The sequence below is a fragment of the Arachis stenosperma genome, chromosome 5 (genome assembly GCF_014773155.1).
Source record: "Arachis stenosperma cultivar V10309 chromosome 5, arast.V10309.gnm1.PFL2, whole genome shotgun sequence".
Taxonomy (NCBI): Eukaryota; Viridiplantae; Streptophyta; class Magnoliopsida; order Fabales; family Fabaceae; genus Arachis; species Arachis stenosperma.
In genome coordinates, this window is record NC_080381.1 from 12,026,352 (window position 1) to 12,040,913 (window position 14,562).

Below are 14,562 nucleotides of genomic sequence, written 5' to 3' on the forward strand. Positions count from 1 at the left end.
AACCAAGAATAATCAACCAATTTTTTAAACAACTTTATTTAATAATTAATTTTAAATTTTTTAAATTTAAATTTGAATAATTAAAAGCTTATTAAATAAATCATAATTAAAAACGGTATAAAGTGTTGTGATAAGTATAAAGTGGGTATGAGGTGGATGACTATTTCTCTATGTTATTGAAAATATTAAGAGAGATTGTGTAATTAATTGAGTTTGAAAAGTTGACCCCTTATATGTATATAAATAGGGGTTTGCTCTGAAGGATAAAACACACAAAAGCAATAAATAATTCTCTCTCTCTTTATGTTGCAATACTTCTTTCTCTCTTTATATTTCTTTATTTTATATTTGTTACCTTTTCTTTATTTATCTATTTAGTTATTTTATAACACGTTATCAGCACGAAGCTTTAACGAAATTTTAGGAAGATTCCAGGTAACAAATTTTTATTATGTCGAAACTCTCTCATCTTGAATATAATGCTTTTGATATATTTGAAAACAATTATTCACCATGGATACTAGATGCTAAAATCCATCTTGATTCAATGAATCTTGAAGATACCATTAAGGCTGAAAATAATACATCCCAGAAGGATATTGCCAAAGCCATAATTTCCTTCGTCGTCATCTTGACGTATGATTGAAAAATAAATATCCCACATTAAAAGATCCTGCAGATCTGTGGAAAGACCTTGAAAAATGTATAATCATGAAAAGACGGTGATGCTTTCTCAAGCCCGATATGTTAGAGAAAATTTTCTCGACCTTCTATGTCTCGAATGTGCTCCTGCAGTAGCATTATCGAGAAACAGAATTTGAAAATATTCTGAGTTAATTTCTTGCTTTCTTTTTACTGAACGCAACAATGAGTTACTTTTGAGAAATCATGAAGCGCGCCAAGATGACGTCGCCCCATTTCCTGAAGCAAATGCGGCAAGTTATAACCTCAGAAGAGGTAAATGACAAGGTTTTGGTAGCAAGAAAAATTATGGAAGGAAAATAAATGTTGTTCACAAGAAAAGATCTCACCAGAAGTGGGATAAAGAAAGAAATAATGGGCAAAGTAAATCAATTGAGGATAAATGCTTCCGTTGTGGTGGAAAGGGCCATTGGTCACGAACCTGTCGTACCCCAAGGCACCTAGGTGATCTTTATCAAGCATCCTTGAAAAGAGATGACAAAGAAAAGGAAACAAATTTTGTTTCAAATGATGAAAATTCCACCACTCATTATGATGTATTTAATTTCTTTAAGGATTCTAAAGGAAATATTGGCTATTTGATCAATGATGGAATAGTTTAATATGTGTGTTTGCTAAGTATTCATATGAATAATTTTACTGTGCATGTACTTCTACTCATTTTATTATTATTATCATTTGTTTTTGAAGAAAAATGGCAAGGACATATTCTGAAGATATTTGCCTTGCAGATAGTGCAAGTTTGCACACAATTCTTAAAAGTGATATATATTTTACCCATCTTGTGCCAAAAGAAGAGTATGTTAATACTATTATTGGTTCAGACAATGTGATAGAAGGCTCCGAAAGAGCTATAATTTTGTTTCCTGGAGGAACAAAATTTGTAATAAATAATGCACTATTTGTTGAGCTTTAAAGATATTCGCCGAAATGGATATCATATTGAGACTATGAATGAGAAAAATCATGAGTATTTATGTATCACAACTCATGATTTAAATAAGAAAGTTATATTAGAAAAGTTGCCCTCACTTTCATCTGGGTTATATTATACCAAGATTAGTGCAATTGAATCACATGCCATTGTAAACCATAAGTTTAGTAGTCCAAATGAATTCATAACTTGGCACGATCGATTGGGTCATCCGGGAACAACCATGATGAAGAGAATTATTGAAAACTCTCATGGACATTTACTAAAGAATTAGAAGATTCTTAAAACTAGTAAATTTTGTTGTGCTGCATGTTCTCAGGGAAAGTTAATTTTAAGGCCATCACTAGTAAAGATTGGATTTGAGTCCCCTGAATTCCTAGAAAGGATTCAAGGTGATATATGTGGACCTATTCATCCACCATGTGGATCTTTTAGATATTTTATGGTCCTAATAGACGCATCTTCGAGATGGTCACATGTGTGCTTATTATCTTCTCGCAACCTGGCGTTTGCGAGATTACTGGCTCAAATTATTTGATTAAAAGCACAATTTCCAGAAAATCCAATCAAAGCAATTCGCCTTGATAATGCTGGTGAATTTACTTCCCAAGCTTTTGATGCTTATTGTATGGCTAATGGAATAAGTGTTGAACATCTAGTAGCTTATGTTCACACACAAAATGGGTTAGCAGAATCACTTATTAAGCACATCCAATTAATTGTTAGACCCATGCTTATGAGAACAAATCTCCCCACCTCGGTTTGGGGGCATGCTATTTTACATGCCGCAGCACTTATTCGTTTGAGGCCAACGTGTTACCATCAGTTCTCTCCTATGCAATTAGCTTTTAGCCAGCAGCCAAATATTTTCCATTTAAGAATATTTGGGTGTGCGATATATGTTCGCATTGCACCACCTAATCGCACCAAAATGGGACCCCAAAGAAAATTGGGGATATATGTTGGATATGATTCTCCCTCTATAGTAAGGTATCTTGAGATACAAACGGAAAATGTATTTAAAACCCGGTTTGCAAATTTTCATTTTAATGAATCAAAATTTCCAACATTAGAGGGAGAGAATAAGCTTCCTGAAAAGGAACTTAATTGGAATGCATCATCGTTGATGAATTTAGATCCTCGATCAGGGCAATGTGAACTAGAAGTTCAAAAGATTATACATTTGCTAAGAATAGCAAATGAATTGCCTGATGCATTTTTCGATACAAAGAGGATAACCAAATCTTATATACCAGCGGAAAATATCCCAATTCGAATTGATGTCCCAGTAGGACAAGTAGCCACTGAAACAAATTTACGCCAGAAGCGTGGCAGGGCGGAAAATGCCCCAATTCGAATTGATGTCCTAGTTGGACAAATTGCCACTGAAGCAAATACACGCCAGAAGCGTGGCAGGCCTGTCAGTTCCAAAGATAAAAATCCTCGAAAGAGAAAAGAGGTAAATACTATTCCTGTTGAAAAAGACATAGTAAAGACACCTGTAGTTGTCCAAAATTTTGATATAATTTTAACGCCAGAAGATGTTCAGGTACCTAAAAATTGTGAAAATGATGAGATCTCGATAAATTATGTCTTTACAGGAGAGAAATGAGACCGAAATAAGACAATTGTCAATAAAATATTTTCATATAATGTGGCATTAAATATCATGCATGAAAGTAAGGATCTTGAGCCAAGATCAGTCGAAGAATGTCGACAAAGGAATGATTGGCCAAAATGGAAAAAAGCCATGAAGGTTGAGTTAGACTCATTTGTAAAACGTGAAGTCTTTGGACCTGTAGTCCGTACACCAGAAGATGTAAAACCTGTTGGATACAGATGGATATTTGTGAGAAAACGAAATGAGAAAAATGAAGTTGTGCGCTATAAAGCTTGACTTGTGGCACAAGGTTTTTCACAAAGGCCCGGTATAGATTATGAAGAAATGTATTCCCCTGTAGTGGATGCGATAACATTGCGTTATTTGGTCAGTTTATCTGCATATCATAAACTGCATATGCATTTAATGGATGTGGTAATAACTTATTTGTACGGCTCATTAGATCGGGATATCTATATGAAAGTCCAAGAAGGACTAAAGATATCTAAACCATCCAATGAATATTCGCATGGGTTATACTTATTTAAATTGCAAAGATCTTTATATGGTCTAAAGCAATTTGGACGAATGTGGTATAATCGTCTTACTGAGTATCTGGCCAAAAACGGATTCAAGAATGATGATATTTGTCCGTGTGTTTTCATAAAGAAAACTGCATCTGGATTCATTACAATTGCCGTATACGTTGATGATTTAAATATCATTGGGACTTCTGAAGAGATTCCAATAATTATAAAAACTCTGAAAGAAGAGTTTTAGATGAAAGATCTTAGAAGGACTAAATTTTGTCTCGGCCTGCAGATCAAGCATACAAAAAATGGGATCTTTATTCATCAAGCGACATACACAGAGAAGATCTTGAAAAGATTTTATATGGATAAGTCACATCCTTTGAGTATCCCAATGATCGTAAGATCTTTGGATATGGAAAAGGACCAATTCCGTCCTAAAGAAGAGAATGAAGATATCCTTGGTCCTGAAGTACCATATCTTAGTGCCATTGGAGCGCTAATGTATCTTGCCAATAATACGCGACCTGACATATCATTCGTGGTGAATTTACTAGCAAGATATTGTTCTTTTCCAAGCAGAAGACATTGGAGTGGAATCAAACAGATCTTTCGATATCTTCATGAAACGGTTGATATGGGGTTGTTTTATCCCTATGGATCAAAGTCACAACTAGTTGGCTATGCAGATGCCGGATACTTGTCTGATACACATAAAGGAAGATCTCAAACAGGATACTTGTTTACATATGGTGGTACAGCTATATCATGGAGGTCCACGAAACAGACGATAGCAGCAACCTCCTCTAATCATGCTGAAATACTAGCAATTCATGAAGCTAGTCACGAGTGTTTTTGGCTGAGGAGCCTGATTCAATATATTTTGTTATCATATGGATTGACTGATCATAAGATGGCTCCAACTGTCTTGTTTGAAGATAATACAGCATGCATTGCTCAACTTAAAGGCAGATATATCAAAAGTGATAGAACAAAGCATATTTCTCCCAAATTCTTCTTCACTCGTGATCTTCAAAATCAAGGGATAATTGATGTCCAATAGATCCGCTCAAGTGACATTCTGGTAGATTTATTCGCAAAGTCACTCCCAAAATCTTCCTTTAAAAGATTGGTACATGAGATTGGGATGCGCTGATTTTGAGACATTAAATAATGTCGGCAAAAGGGGGAGACTGTACTCTTTTTTCCTTGGTCAGGTTTTTTTCCCATTGAGTTTTTTTTGACAAGGTTTTTAATGAGGCAGTCCCCATCACAAAGGATATTGTACTCTTTTTCCTTCACTAAAGTTTTTTCCCACAGGGTTTTTCTTTAGTAAGGTTTTAACGAGGCAATAATCCTAAATGGTCATCCAAAGGTGAGTGTTCTGATAAGTATAAAGTGGGTATGAGGTGGATGACCATTTCTCTATGTTATTGAGAATATCAAGAGAGATTGTGTTATTAATTGAGTTTGAAAAGTTGACCCCTTATATGTATATAAATAGGGGTTTGCTCTGAAGGATAAAACACACAAAAGCAATAAACAATTCTCTCTCTCTTTATGTTGCAATACTTCTTTCTCTCTCTTTATATTTCTTTATTTTATATTTATTACCTTTTCTTTATTTATCTATTTAGTTATTTTATAACATAAAGTATAAACTCTTCCTTTTTTATCTCTCATTTTCATAGCCACAGACAGAAACTCTTTCCCTTCTTTTCCTCTCCCACTCCCACAGCGGCACCGTCCACACTCCTCTCCAATTGGCACAGTCACCACGACACCCAGAACCACGCCGTTAGGCGGCACCCCACAGCCGCCCCTCCTCCGCCGCGAAGGAAATTAGAAATAGCTCTGGAAGGAACGCCACCGGCAACCACCGTTCAACAGCGCGGGCATCGTTCTCTCGCGCCGTAGCTACCTCCGGACACTATTCCCATCATGGTTTCCAACACCGTCACAGCAACCACCGATAACGCAGCAACCTCCGCCTTGACGTGTACTCCAGTCGATCAACCGCGTCTCCTCTCCAGTGACCTGGGTTTTTTTTCCTTCCCATCTTAGAACTTTAGTTTAACTTGTAATTTTTATTATAAATGTTTTTTTGGATATTTTTAATCGATATTGTTTTGAGAATTAAACTCTTATAGTGTTGGATATTTTTTTTGAGATAATTTGTAGTTTCTTTTTAGTGTTACTCTTTTTTGTATAGTTTATTTCTTTTCTACTTAGGGTTCTCCATGCCTTCTTTATTAGGTTTTAGTAATCAAGATTTAGTTTAGGATAATTCATTCTTCTAAATTTGACTAATTATTATGCATTTGTGAATGAAGGTGGATGTTGGGGATTAACTGAATACATTTAACCTTTGATTTCATAACTATTGATAGTGCTTACTTGGTTTTTACATTTTTTTATAGGTTCTAGGATATTCTTGATTGAATAATGTGTCTTTGCTTATGGCAGAATGCACCACCAAAGAGTAATTTACCAATCATTGAACCTGATATGCTCAATGGAGCTGATGGCCTTATCTTCGGCTTCCCCACGCGGTTCGAAATGAAGGCTACCCAGTTCATGGATTTTCTTGACAAAACTGGACCTCTTTGATTGCAACAAGACCTTGTAGGCAAGCCTATTAGACTCTTCTACATCACCGATTTGCAAGGCGATGGACAAGAAACAACACCATAAGAAAACAAGCTTCGATATTTATCTTAACCCTGTTCCTTATTAGATATCACTATGTACTTATTAGTTGCTGATCAAACTTGTCATGATTTATGTATAGCCTTACTGCTATAATAATGCTGGCATATCATGGAATGATATATGTTCCCATTGGATACATGTTCGGCCATTGCATGTTCAAGATGGAAGAAGTGAAAGGTGGAAACCCTTATGGAGCAGGGACTTATGCTGGTGATGGAACAAGACAGGTTTCTGAGATTGAATTGCTGCAAGCATTCCACCAGGGGAATATTCTTGCCACCATCACCAAGAAGCTCAAGGATGCTGCATAAAGCATATAATATTTTTGCCTCAGTGAAAGGAACACTATACCACCACAATGATCGAAGGTTTTTGGCAATTTTTTCTTTTCAAGGTAATATTGATTTGTATGGAGTTATATTCTAGTACTTCTTGTCATCTTTTGCATTATGTGTTTATCAAGCACACAAATAGATTAAAGTTTTATTTTAGTCCTTTAAACTTTATGAATTAGTCACTTGTCATGGATGAGATTGAGGATGAAGACTTTGTATTTACTTTGGAGAGAATTATGGCCAAATTTGGGAAAGAAATGGCACTATATGCATTGGGCTGCTTCTATAAATATTTATTATATTCAAATATTAGATTATTTTAGGTTGAATAATAATTGTGTCTTTTATTTTTAAAAGTAGATGTTTCTTTGTATATAATTATTTCTTTGAATATCATGATTCCTTTCATTGCATTTTAGCATGGTGACAAATTTATAGTTACTTATGTAGGATAAGCTTTTTTTATTTTTCATTCCCATGGCTTCTAACAAAGTAACAACATCTATTTAGTATGAAAAAGGAACATCCTGATACTTGATAGAAGTAACATCCACTTGGATCTTTGGAAAAATAATTAAGTACCTAACAGAACTTATTTATGTTTATTATTTACTGTAGAAATGATTCAATTGATAGTGAATACAAGTATCATAAAAGAAAGAAAAATTTTTTTTGTCTTTATCATAATGCTTGTTTAACAAAATTTAAAGAAGGAAAAAAAAGATAAAAAAAAAAAAGAACAACAGTATCTAGTTATTTGCTTTTTCAAGAGCAATCAAAGTGTTTTGACAGTTTTCCTTTTACCCACTGTTTGCTTTATGCGGTTATTATACTTGAACTTTGGACTCCAGAGTCCACATACACAACATACTATTTGGTACTATTTAGTGATGAACTTATTAGACAAGTATTACTTCCATGATTAAATTGATTATCTAGTGGTAAGGTGTATGCAACAAATGAATAGCCATTTATGCCTATTATATATTAACTATAAAAATGCTCATAAGTCACAACAATTGAATCAATAAGTACAATATGCGTTCAATTACATCAAAGTTAGTTTCCACCTAAAATGTTGATTCATTTCAAAGAATCATCCATTTAGTATAAAAAGAATCATCAATTTTTTAACAAAAGAAACATCTAATGTAGATTTTTGTATATTGCACTCGACTCTTCAAGATGCACTCGGCTCTTCAAGATGTCCCTGCAAAGTGAAAGCAAAACAAAGCATTTATGGTCAACGTGTATGCAATAGATTAATAGCCATCTATGTCTATTGTATATTAACTATAAAAATATTCACAAGTCACAACAATTGAATCAATAAGTACAATATGGGTTCAATTATTTCAAGTTAATTCCCTTCTTAAATGATGATTCCTTTTAAAAGAATCATTCATATAGTATAAAAAAAAACATCTATTTATTTAACAAAAAAATATGTGACATAAATTTTTGCATAAACATTCAAATTACCTATAAAAAGAAAGATACTAAGCCATATAAAACCATCTTAGATTTTCTCCCCTACCTCAAAAATGAAAAGCCAAATCTTTATCCTACTTTTAACATTCATATTTTCTTTACCATATTTTTGCACTCGGAGAATTTATAGTGGTGTAAACACTTTAATGTTGTTGACTATGGTGCTTTAGAAAATGATCAAACCGATAGTTCACAAGTATATGTTTTTAATTTATATGTTAATATATAAATAATATTATTTGAACCTTTTGCTTCTTTATTTTTTTTTTAATTTCATTCTTGTTTTATCTTTTTTAACGTTTGAAGGCATTTTTGAAAGCATGACAACAAGTGTGTGGAGCAACTCAAGAAACTCCAACACTCATTGTAAACTTAGTCCATTACTTGGCATGCTAACAACAAATCATCTCTATCACAGTATCACAGATATAAGTTTAGTTTCGTATATCCTAACTAGAAAATGATTAATGTTGTTGTGCTACCCAACCACAGATTAAGAAAACAATCACAAGAGTGAGTTTTTCTAGTTCAGAAAACTGATATCTCATAAGAATTTAAAAAATTAGATTCAAGTTAAGGCAAGTTGAGGTTAAACTGACAAGAATAAAAGAATTTTAGGACAATTTCTAAGGCAATTAAATCAATAGTTAGAACATATATTATAATTCAGTCAAAATTATTCAATGTGACAAAGCATATTGATATTACTAAGCCTGTAAATTCACAGGACAAGCCCTATTACAAATATCTAGTAGCTCAAGCCAATGAACTAGTGTTTATACCAAAAAGGAACAACAAGATTCATACGAGTAATAACATATTTTCATCTTGTCTTACCTTAATAACAAGTATTGTGTAGTCACCACACTTTTTTTAAAAGGAACAGCCAACACCGACATGCAGGGGAATTCGAGGTTGGAGAAGGGGACGTCTTACTGCGTTCGGCGGTGCAGAACAGGGAGGTTTCAACGGTACTGCTAACACCGACATGCAGCAGCAGCAGCAGCAGCAGCCCGCCCTGGGTGAGAAGGAGAAACACCTTGTTCTTCGTACCTGGGTGGAACGACATCTCCGCGACTGAGATTGGGAAAGCTCTGATTAACGCGCGAAGAAGCACGTCGAGGACATCTCCGCGGCTGAGATTGGGAAAGCTCTGATTTTTTTTTGGTGGGTGAATTAGACAATCCTCAATACTAGGTACACAATACACACCCATATACACTCTTCACATACTTACCAATTTTTTCTCCTCAAATGCAGCTAGTAGGACTCGAACCGAGACCTATGAGGTGGGGAGGGGACGGAATGCAGTGTAAACTATGGCTTATTGGCGGGTGATTTTTGTTTACGTGAGTGAATTTTGGGATGTTGCTGAAGTGAGGTGGGCTTTAGAGACCCAACCCAAGAGGAGTTGGCAGATTTTTTGCTGAATCCTTCTTGGTTCCTAGCATTATTAATATAAAAATTTTTAAAAATATATTTTTAAATAAATAAAATAAATCATAAATAATCTAGTATTTAATTTCGAGAAATCTGGGTCCTGTGATTATTCATGTGGCACGCTAAATCTTGTCGCATCCCTTTGGAACATAAATGGTGGAGCCAAGAGGAAGAAGAGGCAATTGAGTAATAGGGGAATATCCGAATTTGCGCAGGCACAGATAACATTAACAAATAGCAACAACACAACAACCATAAGAAATTCAGCTGAAAATAATAATAATACGAAATATAAATAGTGATGGTCGAGTGACGAAGAATTGAAGTGATTCATTTGCCAGTTAGCGATAGCATCCATCATCCATGGCATTCTCCGTCAACACCATCACTTTTCCCAACATTAGTCGAGTCAACAGGTTAGATTACTCTAGCATACAATTTCGTTTCGTCCGTAATTTCTTAATTATCTCATAAAGTTTGGATTTTGGAATGTGTAGAAGCAGATACCCAGCAGGAATGGCATTCGCAACTATAAGCAACAAAACAATCACCTCTTCCGGAATTCAACTCACTGAAGGCCAAGGAAACTTGCCTAAACTTGTTCTTACTTCACCCTCTGGTAGGTACGTCATACATGTAACTCTTTCTAAATTCTGATCAACTTTTCTCTTCAGTTTCGCTTGAATCTGAATCTGAATCTGTTGGTTGCAGTGAGGCTGAGATATACTTGTATGGAGGGTGTGTTACCTCTTGGAAACTTCCCACTGGCAAAGACCTTCTTTTTGTTCGCCCAGATGCTGTTTTCAATAAGAAGAAACCAATCAGGTGTTCTATTCATACACCCCTCATGCAAAACCATATATAGTTTCGATTTTTTCGCCGTATACTGATTAGTTTTCTGTTGGGGCAGTGGAGGTATCCCACATTGTTTTCCTCAGTTTGGTCCTGGCTCAATTCAGCAGGTATCACCCTCTAATCAACTCTGTTTTCTTGTACTCCATGTTATTCTGTATGGAAGGTAAGAAATGAGTGTGTTCTGAATGTTCCTATAGCACAGACTAGATGGGCTTTAGGAGTATACATGTATTCTGTTTTTTATAAGATGATTTTCTTTAGATAGATGCAAAAAGTCTGATTGAATTACAGTGGTTCTGCACACTTCTTTGTGGTAAAATCATGAGTGCTTTGTTGACTATACTGCTCTTCTATTCGATTGTATACTAAATTTGCTTGCTTGAGTTCTTGGCAGCATGGATTTGCACGGAATATGGATTGGACCGTTGCGGATTCTGAAAATGTGGAGGGAGATCCTGTTGTTACTCTGGAACTGAAGGATGATTCCTATAGTCGCGCTATGTGGGATTTCGGTTTCCATGCCTTATTCAAGGTCAAGGGCTTATTTTCTTTAACCACAGTTCTCTCCCCTTTGCAATGCTGCCGTACTGCTAGTACTCATTCTTGGCATGTTTCATTACCTGCTTGATGATAAAATTTCGTGCTTCCTGTTTTGCAGGTCACACTTAATTCTAAGAGTCTTTCAACTGAGTTAAAAGTTAAAAATACAGACAACAAGGCATTTTCATTTACTACTGCCCTGCACACGTATTTTAGTGTAAGATTTTATATCTGTTCTTATATTTCATCATTATCATTTTGTATAGGATTTTCCCTGAGTTATGAGTTCAAATTAAGTGTCCAATCCAATGAAAATTATGTTTCTTTCAATAATTAGTTTAATTAATTAGAATTCTTCTAATACAAGTTATTTTGACTCAATTTATTGCTTACAATTAGAAATAATCATTTTAGCATTGTGACACAGGCTTCTGTGAGTGGTGCATCCGTAAAGGGATTGAAAGGATGCAAAACACTGAACAAAGATCCAGATCCTAAAAATCCAGTGGAGGGTACAGAAGAAAGGTCTGTATGTTATTTTCTGTCTGTGAATTCTTATAAAAAATAAAACATAGTACTATTTGCTATGAGATTAGTATGAAACTACTGAAGTTGCTTTCCTTAGTCCAAAGGTTGGATAAAAATCTGCACTAGCTATTGAGTATCTTCAACTATCCTTACATGTGGGATATACAATGACATTCGTTTTTTACCTAAGGTCTACTTTTATTGCCCTTATTTTGCCTGAATTTAAACTAGAGTTCTGTTACATTGCATCCACTTAGTGGCCAATTTTCACCTTTTTCCTAATAGACATCAATATAACTTATTTAATACTAGAATTGCATTGAATAAGGACTAGTCAAATCTTAGCTTTGAGTTTGTAAGTTTGCAAAATAGACAATAATCTTTATAATGCAGGGATGTGGTCACTTTCCCGGGATTTGTAGATTGCATTTATCTTGGAGCTCCTGATGAGTTACAACTTGACAATGGCTTGGGTGATTTAATATCTGTCAAGAATACAAAGTGTGTAATTTGCAACTTCTATCATAATTTTATTATTTGGTTTTCCCAAGTCTCTTGCTTATGCTCCTTTGGCTCTTGCCCATGTAGTTGGTCAGATGCTGTGTTGTGGAATCCACATCTTCAAATGGAAGCGTGTTACAAAGATTTTGTTTGTGTTGAAAATGCTAAGGTAATGAATTACGCTTTTAAATAGGGTTCGATGGTTATTGAACATATGCGTGAGCATCCTTCAGAAGTCGAGCATTCTGGTTACTGACTCTAGTTTTCAAGCCTCCCAGTTGACTCTTATAAATTTTAATTTTATGCTATCACTGTTTCAGATTGAAAGTGTCCAGCTAGAGCCAGAGCAAACTTGGACAGCTGTGCAGCATCTTAGCATTGCTTGAACCGCAACTGAGCTTCTATATTGTTAAAAATTTTTTGTCTTGATTTGTAAACAATACCTTATGTATTAATAATTTCCCGAGCTACTAAGAGTGTAACTGGTGGTGAGGAGTTTATGTAGTTTTGAGAGAGGTCATGTCTCAAAAAAGAAAAATATCATTGCATCTGTAACATCTTTGTCATAAAAATAAAAGATAAGATAATTTTTCTTTCCACAAGATGGAAAACTACATTCTTCTCATTTTCATTACTTCCATTTTATTCTCCTCTAACTTCCTCCTAAACGTATCATATCTGTTCCTCAATAATATCGGGCATGTTATATATCTCTTGTATATGTGGGTATGAGGATCCAATCCCAGCAAAGAACTCGTGTTCAACCCCATTTACTGTTATGCTGCTGTATCCTGGAAGATTCAGCAGTCCCCTATGTTTGATCTGGTTTCTTACTTTAACTGCTTGGTTCCATTCTCCGGCTGCAGCAAGAATGCTTGCCAGATGAACATAGCGGCCGCTATGATCAGGGTCCATCTCAATAAGAATTTTGCCAACCTCTTTTCCAAGCTCAATTTGTTTGTGCAGGTAGCAGGCATTGAGCAGTGCGCCCCATATTACAGCATTTGGCTTGAAGGGCATTGACTCTATGAACTCCTTTGCTTCTTTCAACAACCCTGCGCGACCAAGAAGGTCCACCATGCATCCATAGTGTTCCATAGAGTGTGCAATGTTGTAAGCAGTACTCATGCTATCAAACATGAACTTTCCTTCTTCAACAAGTCCTGCATGACTACATGCAGTCAAAATCGCAGAAAAAGTTATGGAAGTTGGCTTGATTCCCGCTTTCTGCATTTGGTTAAACCAGTCTAGGGATTCTCTACCTTTCCCATGGACTGCAAAGCCACCAATTATTGCTGTCCATGCATAGACACATTTATTCTCCAAGTTAGTAAACACTTGTAGGGCTCTTTCCATTTCACCACATTTTGCATACATGTCTATAAGAACAGAACCCAAAACTGGATCTATCTTTATTTCATTTATATTGATGTAGTTGTGAATCCACCTTCCTTGCTCCAATGAACCAAGGCCTGCACATGCTGAAAGCAAGCAACTCAGGGTTATCCGATCAGGTTTGATGCCGGCAACCAGCATTTGCTGAAAGAGAGACAGTGCTTCTTTGTGCATGCCTTTCCTAACAAAACCAACAATCATGGTTGTCCAAGTGATGACATTTTTCAGTGTCATGTCTTGAAACATCTTATGAGCCACGTCTAAGTTTCCACATTTTATGTACCCATCAATCATTGTATTCCACGAAACAATATCTCTAGTTGCAAGCTGGTTAAATAGGATGCGAGCCAATTCAATATAGCCTGAAGTCGCATACACACGAAGGAGGGAGTTTGTGGCGTAAACCTCAGATCCATAACCCCTTTTGAAAATTTGAGCATGGATTTGCTGGGTTTCTTCAAATGCTGAGAGTGCAGAACATGCTTTGAGAAGGAAAGGGAAAGTGTAGGCATTGTGAGGCACTGAGTGGTGAAGCATTTTATGGTACAAAACCAGAGCTTCTTCCAGGTCATCACTGTTCGAGTATGCCCTGATCATGGTGTTCCACATGACAATATTAGGTGAATTTATTCTGTCAAAGAGCATACGAGCACAGAACAAGTTGCCAAACTTTTGTAATGCATATGAAGCAAAGAGCCTGCTTGCTGTCATCTCATGCATCATGGTGCCATTTTTCAGTATTTGGCCATGAATCTGCTTCAGTTCTTTTAAGCTTGAACACCTCTCAAGCAGAACCTGGCTCTGCTCCACACTGGGTTGCATTAGCAGCATAGCCACCATTAACAATTAAGGAAGGGAATTGTCCTTCTAATATAAGTTGAAAGAAATTGTAGAAAAGGGAAGAATACATTCTAAATTTGTGGCTTTTAAATTGCCAGCACCGCTTTGGGATAAGATCACAAGATATTTGTAGACCAAATAGAATATCCTGTTTAAGAC

The 14,562-nt window shown here is 35.6% G+C and overlaps 2 protein-coding genes and 1 pseudogene across 3 annotated transcripts; 2 read left to right on the plus strand and 1 right to left on the minus strand.

Annotated features, from left to right (window-relative positions):
• Window positions 1-5,707: 5,707 nt before the first annotated feature.
• LOC130980427 (probable NAD(P)H dehydrogenase (quinone) FQR1-like 1) lies at window positions 5,708-6,789 on the plus strand (annotated as a pseudogene).
• A 3,076-nt stretch (window positions 6,790-9,865) lies between these two features.
• LOC130983098 (putative glucose-6-phosphate 1-epimerase) lies at window positions 9,866-12,782 on the plus strand. 2 transcript variants are annotated; one of them, XM_057907282.1, is made up of 10 exons: window positions 9,866-10,160; window positions 10,248-10,367; window positions 10,456-10,569; window positions 10,655-10,706; window positions 10,994-11,131; window positions 11,258-11,356; window positions 11,567-11,664; window positions 12,061-12,168; window positions 12,256-12,337; window positions 12,489-12,782. In XM_057907282.1, the coding sequence occupies exons 1-10, from the start codon at window positions 10,108-10,110 to the stop codon at window positions 12,552-12,554; spliced, it is 930 nt and encodes a 309-aa protein (XP_057763265.1). In that variant the 5' UTR covers window positions 9,866-10,107; the 3' UTR covers window positions 12,555-12,782. The 2 variants fall into 2 exon arrangements, with proteins under 2 accessions (XP_057763265.1, XP_057763264.1); XM_057907281.1 differs by having other exon boundaries at window positions 9,868-10,160; window positions 10,242-10,367.
• Window positions 12,772-14,491, minus strand: LOC130983097 (pentatricopeptide repeat-containing protein At5g66520). The gene has a single exon (XM_057907280.1). It carries the CDS (start codon window positions 14,401-14,403, stop codon window positions 12,841-12,843), a length of 1,563 nt encoding a protein of 520 aa, XP_057763263.1. The 5' UTR covers window positions 14,404-14,491; the 3' UTR covers window positions 12,772-12,840.
• Window positions 14,492-14,562: the final 71 nt, after the last annotated feature.

Coding starts and splice junctions, on each gene's coding strand:
- LOC130983098 (XM_057907281.1), top strand. CDS start 10,108: ATGGCATTCTCCGTCAACACCATCACTTTTCCCAACATTAGTCGAGTC. Junction 10,570..10,654: donor AATAAGAAGAAACCAATCAG/GTGTTCTATTCA, acceptor CTGTTGGGGCAG/TGGAGGTATCCCACATTGTT. Junction 12,169..12,255: donor ATATCTGTCAAGAATACAAA/GTGTGTAATTTG, acceptor TTGCCCATGTAG/TTGGTCAGATGCTGTGTTGT.
- LOC130983097 (XM_057907280.1), bottom strand. CDS start 14,403: ATGGTGGCTATGCTGCTAATGCAACCCAGTGTGGAGCAGAGCCAGGTT.